The 12265-nt window shown below is 38.1% G+C and overlaps 1 protein-coding gene across 2 annotated transcripts; it reads left to right on the forward strand.

Moving 5' to 3' along the window:
• Positions 1 to 10853: 10853 nt before the first annotated feature.
• On the forward strand, positions 10854 to 11822 carry LOC116074915 (olfactory receptor 10C1-like). Of its 2 annotated transcripts, XM_031347808.1 has the most exons (2): positions 10857 to 11188; positions 11621 to 11822. In XM_031347808.1, exons 1-2 carry the CDS (start codon positions 10857 to 10859, stop codon positions 11820 to 11822), a joined length of 534 nt encoding a protein of 177 aa, XP_031203668.1. The 2 variants fall into 2 exon arrangements, with proteins under 2 accessions (XP_031203669.1, XP_031203668.1); XM_031347809.1 differs by having other exon boundaries at positions 10854 to 11822.
• The last annotated feature ends 443 nt before the right edge of the window (positions 11823 to 12265 follow it).

The following is a 12265-nucleotide window of genomic DNA, read 5'->3' on the forward strand; positions in this document are numbered from 1 at the left end:
TTCCTTCTTCTTGAGTTTCTTGTGGTTTGTGGATTGTACATTGTATCCCTTCATGATAAAAGTCTTGGAAAAATCAGGTAGTTCTTTAATATGAGAAAAATCCCAGGCTGTCAAGTCACATTCTGGACAAGGATTGCGAAAATAAGAATAAATTTCTCATTCTGAGCAAATCTAATCAAGTCTAAAGACCTGATTCTCATAGGATAGTTGCCTTTATTGGCATATTTTCTAGTCTCTAAATAATGAGAACATAATTTCAAGGTTCCCTAACCTGAATATAGATTTTCATAGGTGGAGTCTGTTGGAGCGAAATAAGAGTAGGTATCCTGACAGTGTTATCCGCATTCTTCAATTTTTATAAAAGGCCCTGTTGTCAATTAGTTGGAGAGGCCTCACTTATAAAGCTCTTAAAAACTCTCAAAGTTCATATTGTTGTTCATCCTAAGGGGTTGCAAACCCTTCAGCTCCTTGGGTCCTTTCTCTAGCTCCTTCATTGGGGACCCTCTACTCAGTCCAATGGATGGCTGTGAGCCTCTACTTCTGTAATAGTCGGGTACTGTCAGAGCCTCTCAGGAGACAGCTATATCAGGCTCCAGTCATCCAGCACTTGCTGGCATCCACAATAGTGTCTAGTGATGATTGAATATAACTAGTACCCTCAGAGCTCCCAGGGACTAAAGCACCAAGCCAAGTGTATGTGAGACTAATGGCTCCAGCAGCATATGTATAGTAGATGATGGCCAAGTTGGTCATCAATGGGAGGAGAGGCCCTTGGCCCTGTGAAGGTTCTATGCCCCAATGTAGAGGAATGCCGGGGCCAGTAAGCAGGAGGGTGGTGAGCAGGGGGAGAGGAGGAGGGAACAGGGGTGTGTTTTAGTTTTTGGGTTTTTTATTTTACATATTTTAATTTATTTTTTATTTTTTGGAGGGGAACCTGGGAAAGGAGATAGTATAAATAAGGAAAACATCTAATAAAAATAAATAAAAAAACCTCTCAAATTTCATTGGTACTGCTTTCAAATTTACAAAGCAAAGCACATAAGCTAAGTTACTTGAGACTACTTTCTTCCAATTCATTTTCCTAAAAACCTTTTCTTGATAATATGTCTTAATAACTTATATAAAGAAGAAATTAAAGCAAATGCAGAGAGACTTCATTACAGGAGCATGCATTTAGGAATAGAGAGGGCAAAGACTTGTTGACATCAACCATAAATCACAGCTAATAAACACATAAACAGCATGGGTTTCGTGAAGAACATGGACGTGAATACAGATAATTTTCTCACTGATAACTTTCAGAAGATCTGAAAAAGAAAGCTAAGTTCATTCAGTGTCATCTCTAAAAACAAATTGAAAATATACAGGTGACAATAACTTCACAATAAAAAACTGTCATGTTGAGACATTTAAGAGATGTACCTGTCTCTATGCCTCCAGAGCAGGGTTGAAACATCATTAGATGAGTTTTAAATAGGCTCCAAGTTAGCAATAAGTCTTTAATGCAAAAATGCTTTTACATAAGCTACTACATACTGGGAAATTTTGGTTCATTAAATAATAGCTGTTAGATATGTTCCTGGTGCCCTGAGTTCCTTGAGTGAGAAATTATGCAGGGAAATTTTATGTCAATTTGACACAAGCTATAGTTATTTGGGAAGATTATTCCTCTATTGAGAAAATGGGCCTACCAGATTAACTGTGGGCAAAATTGTTCTTTATTTTCTTGATTAATTGATATGGGAAAACCCATCACTTTATGGGTGGTATTATCTCCCGACTGGTGGTCCTGGGTGCAGACTGAGCACCCCATGATCAAGCCAGTAAGCAGCAGTCCTCTATGCCCCCCCCCCCCCCCCCCCCGCATCAATTCTTACTTCCAGATTCTTGTTTTGAGTTCCTTCCCTGACTTGCCTGGATGATGTACTGACTAAAAAACTGTAAGATGAAATAAGCCTCCTCTTTCCTCAGTTGCTGATGATCCTGGTGTTTGATTTTAGCACTAGGAGCCTAACTAAGACAAATAAATTAAGCTATGCAAATAGCTGGATAGTTATCATGTCAAAACCCGATGCTGCAAACACTGATGCCTTGAGGAAGCTGCAGGAAAACGACATCTGCTTACTGTTGAAGTAGAATATCAGCTCCAGAAGGGCCTCTCTCAGCCTAGGCTGCTTCAAACAATTTAAGCCAGACCTTTCCATCACAAGACTTGATGAATTTCAGATGCTACTTATTCTTACATATTCTCAGTTCAGGCCATGATGGGGAGCACTTCCCTGTCTGCCTAACAGAAGTCTCAGGATTAATTCAAAATCAGTTCTTCCAATGCAAGGTTCATCTGAGAATTTTCTCTCAGGAGTGCATTTGTGTATTAATATTTGTGAAAGTTGTGTGTTCACTTGAATTTAATTCTAGGAACTTTCACATTACTTCTTGATCCTTTCAATGATTGACTAGTCTCTCAAAAGTTTCTTGTTGGATTCCAAGTGGTTTTGTAGTTTCTGTACTCTCCTTCTACTGCTTTCTAATTTGATTATACTATTATATTATATAATAAAATAAATTAATTTTATTCTTTTTGTTTGCTTGTTTTTAGAACATGATTTTAATATTTTAACTGTTAATAGTCAACAAACAGAATAATTATTTTAAGATATATTTTGTTGTTATGTCTCCCTTTTCTTTTCTGATGTTATTAATTTGGATACTGTCTCTGTGCCCTTTGGTTAGTCTGGCTAAGGGTTTATATATCTTGTTGATTTTCTCAAGGAACTGAATCCTGGTTTTGTTGATTCTTTGTATAGATTTTTTATTTCTATTTGGTTAATTTCAGCCCTGAGTTTGATTATTTACTGCCATCTACTCCTCTTGGGTGTATTTGCTTCTTTTTTGTTTTATAGAGCTTTCAGGTGTGCTGTCAAGCTGTTAGTGTAAGCTCTCTTCAGTTTCTTTTTGGAGGCAATTAGAACTATGAATGTTCCTCTTACCACAGCTTTCATTTTGTCACATAAGTTTTCGTATGATGTGTCTTCATTTTCATTAAACTCTAAAAAGACTTTAATTTCTTTATTTTTTCCTTGACCAAGTTATTGAGTAGATTGTTGTTCAGCTTCCATGTGTATGTGTGCTTTCCATTGTTTTTGTTGATATATAAGACCGGCTTTAGTCCATGGTGATATGATAGGGTGCATGGGATTATTTCAATCCTCTTGTATCTCTTTTTTTTTTTTTTTGTGACCAATTATATGGTCAGTTTTGGAGAAGGTACTGTAAGGTACTGAGAAGAAAGTTTATTCTTTTGCTTTAAAATGAAATGGTCTATAAGTATCTGTTAGATCCACTTGGTTCATATCTTCTGTTAGTTTCACTGTCTCTGTTTAGTTTCCGTTTCCATGATCTGTCCATTGCTGAGAGTGGGGTTTTGAAGTCTCCCACTATTATTGTGTGGGTGTGGTGTGTGCATTGAGTTTTAGTAAAATTTCTTTTATGAATGTGAGTGCCCTTGAATTTGGAACATAGATGTTCAGAATTGAGAGTTCATCTTGGTAGATTTTTTTCCTTTGACCAGTATGAAGTGTCTTTCCTTATCTTTTTTGATAACTTTTGGTTGAAAGTTGATTTTATTTGACATTAGAATGGCTACTCCAGCTTGTTTCTTGGGACCATTTGCTTGGAAAATTTTTTCCCAACATTTTACTCTGAGGTAGTGCCTGCCTTTGTCACTGAGGTGCATCTCTTGTATGCAACAAAATGCTGGGTCCTGTTTACATATCCAGTCTATTATTCTATGTCTTTTGAGGGGAATTGAGTTCTTTGATGTTAAGAGATATTAAGGAAAGTGATTGTTACTTCCTGTTATTTTTGTTGTTAGAGGTGGAATTATGATTGTGTGTCTATCTTCTTTTGAGTTTGTTGAAAGACTACTTTCTTCCTTTTTCTAGGGTGTAGTTTCCCTCCTTGTGTTGGAGGTTTCCATCTATTATCCTCTGTAGGGCTGGATTTATGGAAAGATATTGTGTAAATTTGGTTTTGTCATGGAATATCTTGGTTTCTCTGTCTATGGTAATTGAGAGTTTTGCTGGATATAGTAGCCTAGGCTGGCATTTATGTTCTCTTAAGGTCTGTATAACATCTGCGCAGGATCTTCTAGCTTTCATAGTCACTGGTGAGAAGTCTTCCATAATTCTGATAGGCCTGTTTTTATAGGTTATTTGACCTTTTTCCTTTACTGCTTTTAATATTCTTTCTTTGTTCAATGCATTTGGTATTTTGATTATTATAAGACAGGAGGAATTTCTTTTCTGGTCTAGTCCATTTGGAGTTCTGTAGGCTTCTTGTATGTTCATGGGCATCTCTTTCTTTAGGTTAGGGAAGTTTTCTTCTATAATTTTGTTGAAGATATTTACTGGCCCTTTAAGTTGGGAATCTTCACTCTCTTCTATACCTATTATCCTTAGGTTTGGTCTTCTCATTGCATCCTGGATTTCCTGGATGTTTTGTTTTAGGAGCTTTTTGCATTTTCTTTGAATGTTGTATCAATGTTTTCTATGGTGTCTTCTGCCCCTGAGATTCTGTCTTCTATCTCTTGTATTCTGTTGGTGATGATCTCTTTCCTAAGTTTTCTAACTCCAGGGTTGTCTCCCTTTGTGGTTTGTGTGTGTGTGTGTGTGTGTGTGTGTGTGTGTGTGTTTGTTTTTGTTTTTGTTTTTGTTTTTGTTTTTCGAGACAGGGTTTCTCTGTGTAGCCCTGGCTGTCCTGGAACTCACTCTGTAGACCAGGCTGGCCTCGAACTCAGAAATCCGCCTGCCTCTGCCTCCCAAGTGCTGGGATTAAAGGCATGTGCCACCACCACCTGGCGATTTCTTTATTGTTTCTATTTCCAATTTTAGATCTTGGGTGGCTTTGTTCATTTCCTTCACCTGTTTGATTGTGTTTTCCTGTAGTTCTTTAAGGGATTTTGGTGTTTCCTCTTTGAAAGCTTCTAGCTGTTTACCTGTGTTCTCCTGTATTTCTTTGAGGGAGTTATTTATATCTTTTTAAATGTCCTCTATCATCATCATGAGAAGTGATTTTAGATCTAAATCTGGATTTGCTGGTGTGATGTTGTATCTAGGACTTGCTATGGTGGGAGAATTGGGTTCTGATGATGCCAAGTAACCTTGGTTTCTGTTGCTTATGTTCTTATACTTGCGTCCCTCCATCTGATTACCTTTTGCTACCTGCCCTTGCTATATCTGACTGGAGTCTGTCCTTCCTGCAATCCTGGTTGTATCAGAGCTCCTCAGAGTTCAGCTGTCTCTGTGATCCTGTGATTCTGGGATTCCGTGATCCCGACATAATGGGTGTGTCAGAGCTCCTGGGAGGCAAGCTGCCTCTGGAACCCTGAGATCCTAGTGTGACCAAGCACCTGAGATCCTGGGATCCTGTGGTCCTGGGTATGTTAGAGTGCCTGGGAGTGGAGCTTCTTCTGGGTGTTGTGGGACTGGCTGAGGAGGTTGTACCCAAGGTCTGCTCAGGGCACTAACCCAAACAGGAAGTAACTCGTACCACTGGTAGGTGGAGTTCATGGGTGCCTGGATCCCGTTGGTCCCAGTTACTTCTAGTGTTGGGGCAAATGTTGTGTCCTCCTCACCTCTGATCCTATCTTCCTTAATTTTATTCTTTTATGGTAACATTTCCCTTATGTCATAATATGCACAATGTCCTAAAAGCAAAAGCTATCAAAATTGTTCAATGTACAAACACAAGATCTGAATTTACCTAAAATAGTTATGTAGACTAAATTAGTGCTTATGAAACATAATCCTTGAAAAAATGAGTGTTTTGTAGGTCCTCACCCAGGTTTGGCTCTTTTGCACCAGTGGTCTCAGGATGTTCAGAGTCTCTGGTGGGGTTCAGGGTCTCTGGTGGTTGTGGATATAATTGGTATAAAAATTCCAGAAGACTGTATCAGAGGACAGCTTGTGAACTGAGATGGTATGACTAGTTTACATAGGTCAAGGTAAGGGTAAGGGGAGGAAAAAGGAAAAGGGAGAAAATACATCTAATGTGAATGAACACTTTACTCAGCTATCACTAACAAGATAAGAATATAATATAATGTTCATCATCTTAACTCGAAACTCAGAGTGCTTTGAACAAGAGCTGTGGTTTATATGAATTTTTCTCCAGGAGACTGTATGTTGAATCTTTGTCATCAGTGTGGCAATTTTGATTCAGTAGAAAGATTAGCTTATTGTGATACTTCCTTGTAGATGGAGTGATTCTGATGTTCTATGATAGAACTATTTCTCAGGAGAAAGGGCTGTTGCAGAATTCAGATCCTGTGCACAGAGCTATTGTCCTATCCATAAGGACTCTCAGGAGGGCAATGAGAAGCCTCCTGAAACTCACCAGTGAGAAGAGATTGTGAGTCTTCTGGGGAAAGTAAGAGGAAAAGGACTCAGAAGACAGAAGACTTTCAGTATTGTTTTCCAGGAAAGGAGAAAATGCATATAATGAGAATAGTGAAGTAAGTGTGTGTATGTTTGTGTGTGTGTGTGTGTGTGTGTGTGTGTGTGTGTGTGTGTGTGTGTGATATTGAACATTACCTTAAAGGACATGGTGCTCTCTCTTGAGATACACAATCTTCTTGACATCAGGCATGGTATCTGACTGTAACCAAAGCTTTTCAATACAATGTAGAGAAGAAGATGGGGATGGTGTGTGTTCAGTGTATGTTATAAGGAGATGATGCACAGACACCCAGGAGTGGCTAATCAGAAGTAGAAAACACCTATCATCTATTCATATACTGTGATTTGAGGTAGGTGCCACAGTTAATTTATCAAGAATAGGCCTGAGAAAGGTGAATCGATGTATATGAATGTATATGAAAGGACATCAGAAACTCAAAACATTTTTCCATTCTTGTTATTCTAGTTAATTAATTCTTTGAAGGCTATTAAAGTTTATGCAGACTCCTGTACCCCTCTCAGAAAACAGCTGTATGTTGTGTTAATGACTTATTTTATAGTAAATTAAAATTCACTTACTACTGTTATACTCAGGTTATACAGTACATTTTAATCTAGTCAAGTGGTCCTACAGTCTCTATTGTATTGAGCTAAAGTGTCACTCAGATGCATAAATGTTACTAGGTGAATAATGTAAGGAAACTGGGAAGTCAGGGGTAAGCCTTTTGATAATCTTTTCCTAAACAATGTATACAAGTTGTGTGTGCTGTTATAGAATTTTAGAAGTAGTCACCATATAATAGTGAAGATGAATACTTCCTGAGAGTTTCTATATAGAGACACTGCAGTGTTTCAGAAACATTTCTAACAGTGTGTGGTGGCCTTAAAAGATCAGATAAGTCACTGAACCCACCAATGAAAGTTTGTAACCTTTTGACACCAGGGGGAAACTGTGGGTTTTTTCCATCATACGATTCACAAAACAGAGAACTATATAGAGTGGGGTCTAGGCTATGTGAGGTATCATGCAAAGCCAAGGCAGTAAGATTTCAATGTCCTCTCATGTCATGTATTATCTTTTACATATATACAGTTGCCAAAAAAAAAAAAAAAAAGCCCACACCTTGTGGTATGAACCTTCAGAATCTTACTGGTGCTTAGTGCACACTTGACTTTTATAACACTGAAGGTCTATGTATAAAATAGAGCTGATTATTGGTATGAAACCAGTTCAAACAGCTCAACTAGAAAGATGGAGAAGACATGCAGTGTTCACAAAGGAATAGTGAACCCAAAATTAGGTCAAGAAAATGTAAGAGATGAGAGGCAGATGGGATCCATACATCACCATGTTCTGACATTGGTTCTCAAGAATCTTGATACTCTTTCTGAGCAAATCATTTTTGCTTTTTGCTTTTTTCTTCTCCCCCCTTTTGTTGTCGTAAGATGTTTTATTATAGAAAGAAGAGAGAGAAGATAGGAAAGTAGAGGCTGGCCATGACCACATGGAGAGAGGGGTAAGGGAGGAGGAAAAAGTAAAGATAAGAAGAGTAAGAGGCTAAGAGGGAAAAGAGAGAGAAGAACCAAATCATTCTTGTTACACAAATTGAAATGAAAATATAACGTTCTGGGTCTCAAGCTGAGATTCTGGAAATTTAACTGAGAGAGACAAGACCACACTCTCAAACTAGAGAGCTACCAATACAAATACAGAAACCACTAATGAAAGACAAGGTGCTTAAAAAATACTTCAGATTAAAAAACAGCCATTTCTGTGTTTGCTTTTTGGGGGGCATTGCTTATTTTGGGTTTTGTTCTGTTTTATTTTAATTTGATATAGTACCGTGGACTATATAAATATAAAATGCATCACAATAGAATTGTCAGCATTTCAGCATTTTTTTACAAGAACAGAGTCCACTGAGAAATCATAGCTATCAGAGCTTTAAGTTGGTCCTGTGTTCTCTATCCTTATATCTTTAGAACTTCTTCCTGAATGGGTGCATATCTAATTTAATGAATCCAATAAGCTATTATACACAACTATACCCCTAGGATAGAAAATTATGTATGTTTTTGTTTGTTTGTTTGTTTGTTTTCTATTATCCCCAATAGAAAAACAATCTTGTGATCAATTAATGAATAGGAACAAAGATTATGGATTATGGTGTGAAACTCCCCAAATTAGAGTGTACATAAAGGTAAGTCTAAAGTTGCTGTGGGTAGACATACTTAGGACATGTTCATGTCCTAAGAAGCTGATAAGCATTCAGTACCTGATCAACTTAAGTGATTTTGAAAATTAACTTAATTCTTGCTGCAGCAACCTGATGGGGAATGCGTTTTTTTTTCTCTCAGCTCCTTTTATAAGTGACCAAATGGATAAACAGAGTGTGAACAAATGCTATTACCATGAATTGTTGTTTATATCAACATTTTCACTCATATAAAATCTCCCTAGAGTGATCACTTACTCAATTCTATTGTGCTTCTCTCTGTGTGTATTTCTGTATGAATATACAGGCACATGTGTGTATGTGGCATGCCTATGTGCACATGCCACATATATGTTCATGAACATGGGTAGCATGTTTATCATAATTTGGAAATACTTAAGCACACATTTGATTTGGGGATCAACCATGACCTGGTCTATTCACATACAACATAATATAACCTGTGATATTTCATTATATGAAGGGAGTACATGGAGAGAGGGCCTAACAGGCTGGTGATATTTCCTATTCTGCCCTTATCATAAAAAGTATGGTGCATTCAGATTTTAGACAACTCGAACTTTGGCAAAGACACATACACCCCACAAAACAGTAAGGGTCATCTCATTTGAAAGAAAAAGTTATCAGACTGGAAGAAAAATAAGTTTCCTGCATCTCCAATATTTGAGGGACATGAGACTTTACTTCTGAGGATATAGTGGGCAGGGACAGGCAGAGTACCTAAGGAGCCAGAGCAAGCTAAACATTGGAACTTCTCATTACATGAGAACTCATGGCTTGGTAAAGATGGTAAATATTATGATAAGAACATTGAAGTCCACACTCAGTCTCTGTATAAGGTTACACTGAAAGTAATGAGAAGTAGTCATCACAAAAGTACTACAGGCTAATTTAGCAGTTATAGTGTGAAAAGCATAGAGTGTAACTGTAGGCAGAAGAGGTGGGTGATATCCAGAAAACAGATAGGGCTGTGCTGGAACTGAAGAGTTTTCCATGTAAGCAATTAAGCAAGCACACAGCAGCTTCCCTGTGAGAAAATGAGCAAAGAAGAATGAGGTGGATAGATATAAGTACCAGTAATTTGATGGGATTGCAATGTAAGGTCTGTTGAGATGGAAGATTAGGAAGAAGTTTCTAACAAGCCAGACACCATGCCTTACTCTTAGAATTCTAGCATTTAAGAGAGTGAGGTGGGGAATTTTTAAATTGGAGGTTAGCCTGGACTACAGAGCAGGAGACCATCTCTTTTATTCTTTTTTTTTTATTTATTTAACTCTACAGTCTGATTCGTAGAGTATTGTGAACAATATAAAGAAAACAGAAACTTAATGTGTAAGCAGTGATATTCTCACTAAGAAAATATATTCTATAAAAAGATTAGAACTATTAAGTTGCAGAAGTCAGCTTCCATGTTGTGGTTTATGACATGAAGAATTATGATTGTGATTGGTTGACCCTACTTCCCCCTCATATCTTAGCTTATATATCTTAAGAAGCTTCTCTGATGACTTCATTAATGCCCAGACACCAGGATGTGTCTTGCCTTTAATTTTATGCATTGCAGTAATCATTTTATTGAATTGTTATTTGATTTAACTTACCTTTCAAAAATATCAGTCTTACTTGAGGAAATGATACCTCTAATGGCTGCCTCTGAATACTAGCAAGAGCAATCACAGAGTAATCTGGGCCCAATATACTGATAATGGTTGAAGAGACTGTATCTATGGCAACAGGAAAATAGAAAGAGAGGAATGGGTAGGTCATCTCTTCTCAATAACATTGATAACTAATTAATGGGAAGAGTGGGTAAAAAATAGCACTACAACTAATGTTGCTTTTCTTATTTGAATGATAGCTTACTTTAAATGTGTAGCTGAACTCAGACTTATGGTAAGCCCTCTACCTGGGCTTCATTAGGACTGGGACTACAATGTACACCATTCTCTGTAAATGCTTGTACACCTTGGAAAATCACCTGATGTAAATAGAAAAAAAGAATTCAATATGAAAATCTGAAAGGATGAATCTAAGCTTTGGTTTTTTGACTGAAGACAAAGATTCTGTCTCTGATGGAACTGAGGCAATTAAAGTATTAAAGGTTTAATTTCCCTCATGGGCAAGAATCCTTCTAATGACTTACTGTTCTGTCTTCCAGGAGATGAGTGTCAACTGTTCTCTGTGGCAGGAGAACAGCTTGTCTGTCAAACGCTTTGTATTTGCGAAGTTCTCTGAAGTCCCTGGAGAATGCTTCCTCCTGTTCACCCTCATCCTCCTCATGTTCTTAGTATCACTGTCAGGAAATGCACTCATAACCCTTGCCATCTGCACCAGTCCAGCCCTACACACCCCCATGTACTTCTTTCTGGCCAACTTGTCTCTTCTGGAAATTGGTTACACTTGCTCTGTCATACCCAAGATGCTGCAGAGCCTTGTGAGTGAGGCCCGAGGGATCTCTCGGGAGGATTGTGCCACACAGATGTTTTTCTTCACATTTTTTGGTATAACTGAGTGCTGCCTTCTGGCAGCTATGGCATTTGACCGCTGCATAGCCATATGCACCCCACTCCACTATGCAACCCGGATGAGTCGTGGGGTATGTGCTCATTTGGCAATAGTTTCATGGGGAATGGGATGTATAGTAGGGTTAGGGCAGACCAATTTTATTTTCTCCTTGGACTTCTGTGGACCGTGTGAGATAGACCACTTCTTCTGTGACCTTCCACCTGTCCTGGCACTTGCCTGTGGAGATACATCCCAAAATGAGGCTGCCATCTTTGTGGCAGCAGTCCTCTGTATATCTAGCCCATTTGTGCTGATCATTTATTCCTATGTGAGAATTCTGGTTGCAGTGCTGGTGATGCCTTCACCTGAGGGGCGCCATAAAGCTCTCTCCACCTGTTCCTCCCACCTACTTGTAGTCACCCTCTTCTATGGCTCAGGATCTATTACCTACTTAAGGCCCAAGTCTAGTCACTTACCAGGAATGGACAAACTCTTGGCCCTGTTCTACACAGCAGTGACATCCATGCTGAACCCCATCATCTATAGCTTAAGGAACAAGGAAGTAAAGGCAGCACTGAGAAGAACCCTGGGGCTGAAGAAAGTTCTGGCAATAAATAGGTAACAGAACCTTGCAGAGCTGCTTGCTAATAAGAATGTGCAAGGAGCCAGATTAAACCAATAAAAACTGGTAAATTCTTCTGTGTGCCTTATGTCGAGTCTCTTTGTAATTTTGAAGGCAGCTCTGTACTCAGCTCTATTTGCTAACTGCTAATTCTGAAATAAAATCTTTAGTATTTAATAAAGAATGCAAGTAAGAGTACAATAGTGTAGAGAGCTTTTCCACTATGTTTAAATCTAGGTTGTCAATCTACATTGCCAAGTTATATTTGGGAAGTCTTGCAAATTCAAGACCTGGTGTCCCTATGATTTCTGATCTTTATTCAGATGTATCTTATATGACTCTTTATTCCATAGTAACTGTATAAAGGGTCTTATTTTAGTAATATTTGTATTTTTATTAAATGCCGACACATACACAACTCTCTGAATTATTTTGTGACCTAT

The sequence above is a fragment of the Mastomys coucha genome, unplaced genomic scaffold (genome assembly GCF_008632895.1).
Source record: "Mastomys coucha isolate ucsf_1 unplaced genomic scaffold, UCSF_Mcou_1 pScaffold3, whole genome shotgun sequence".
In the NCBI taxonomy this organism is placed as follows: Eukaryota; Metazoa; Chordata; class Mammalia; order Rodentia; family Muridae; genus Mastomys; species Mastomys coucha.

Bases quoted from the DNA above. Each gene is read 5' to 3' on its own strand.
- LOC116074915 (XM_031347809.1), top strand. From the start codon at position 10,857: ATGAGTGTCAACTGTTCTCTGTGGCAGGAGAACAGCTTGTCTGTCAAA.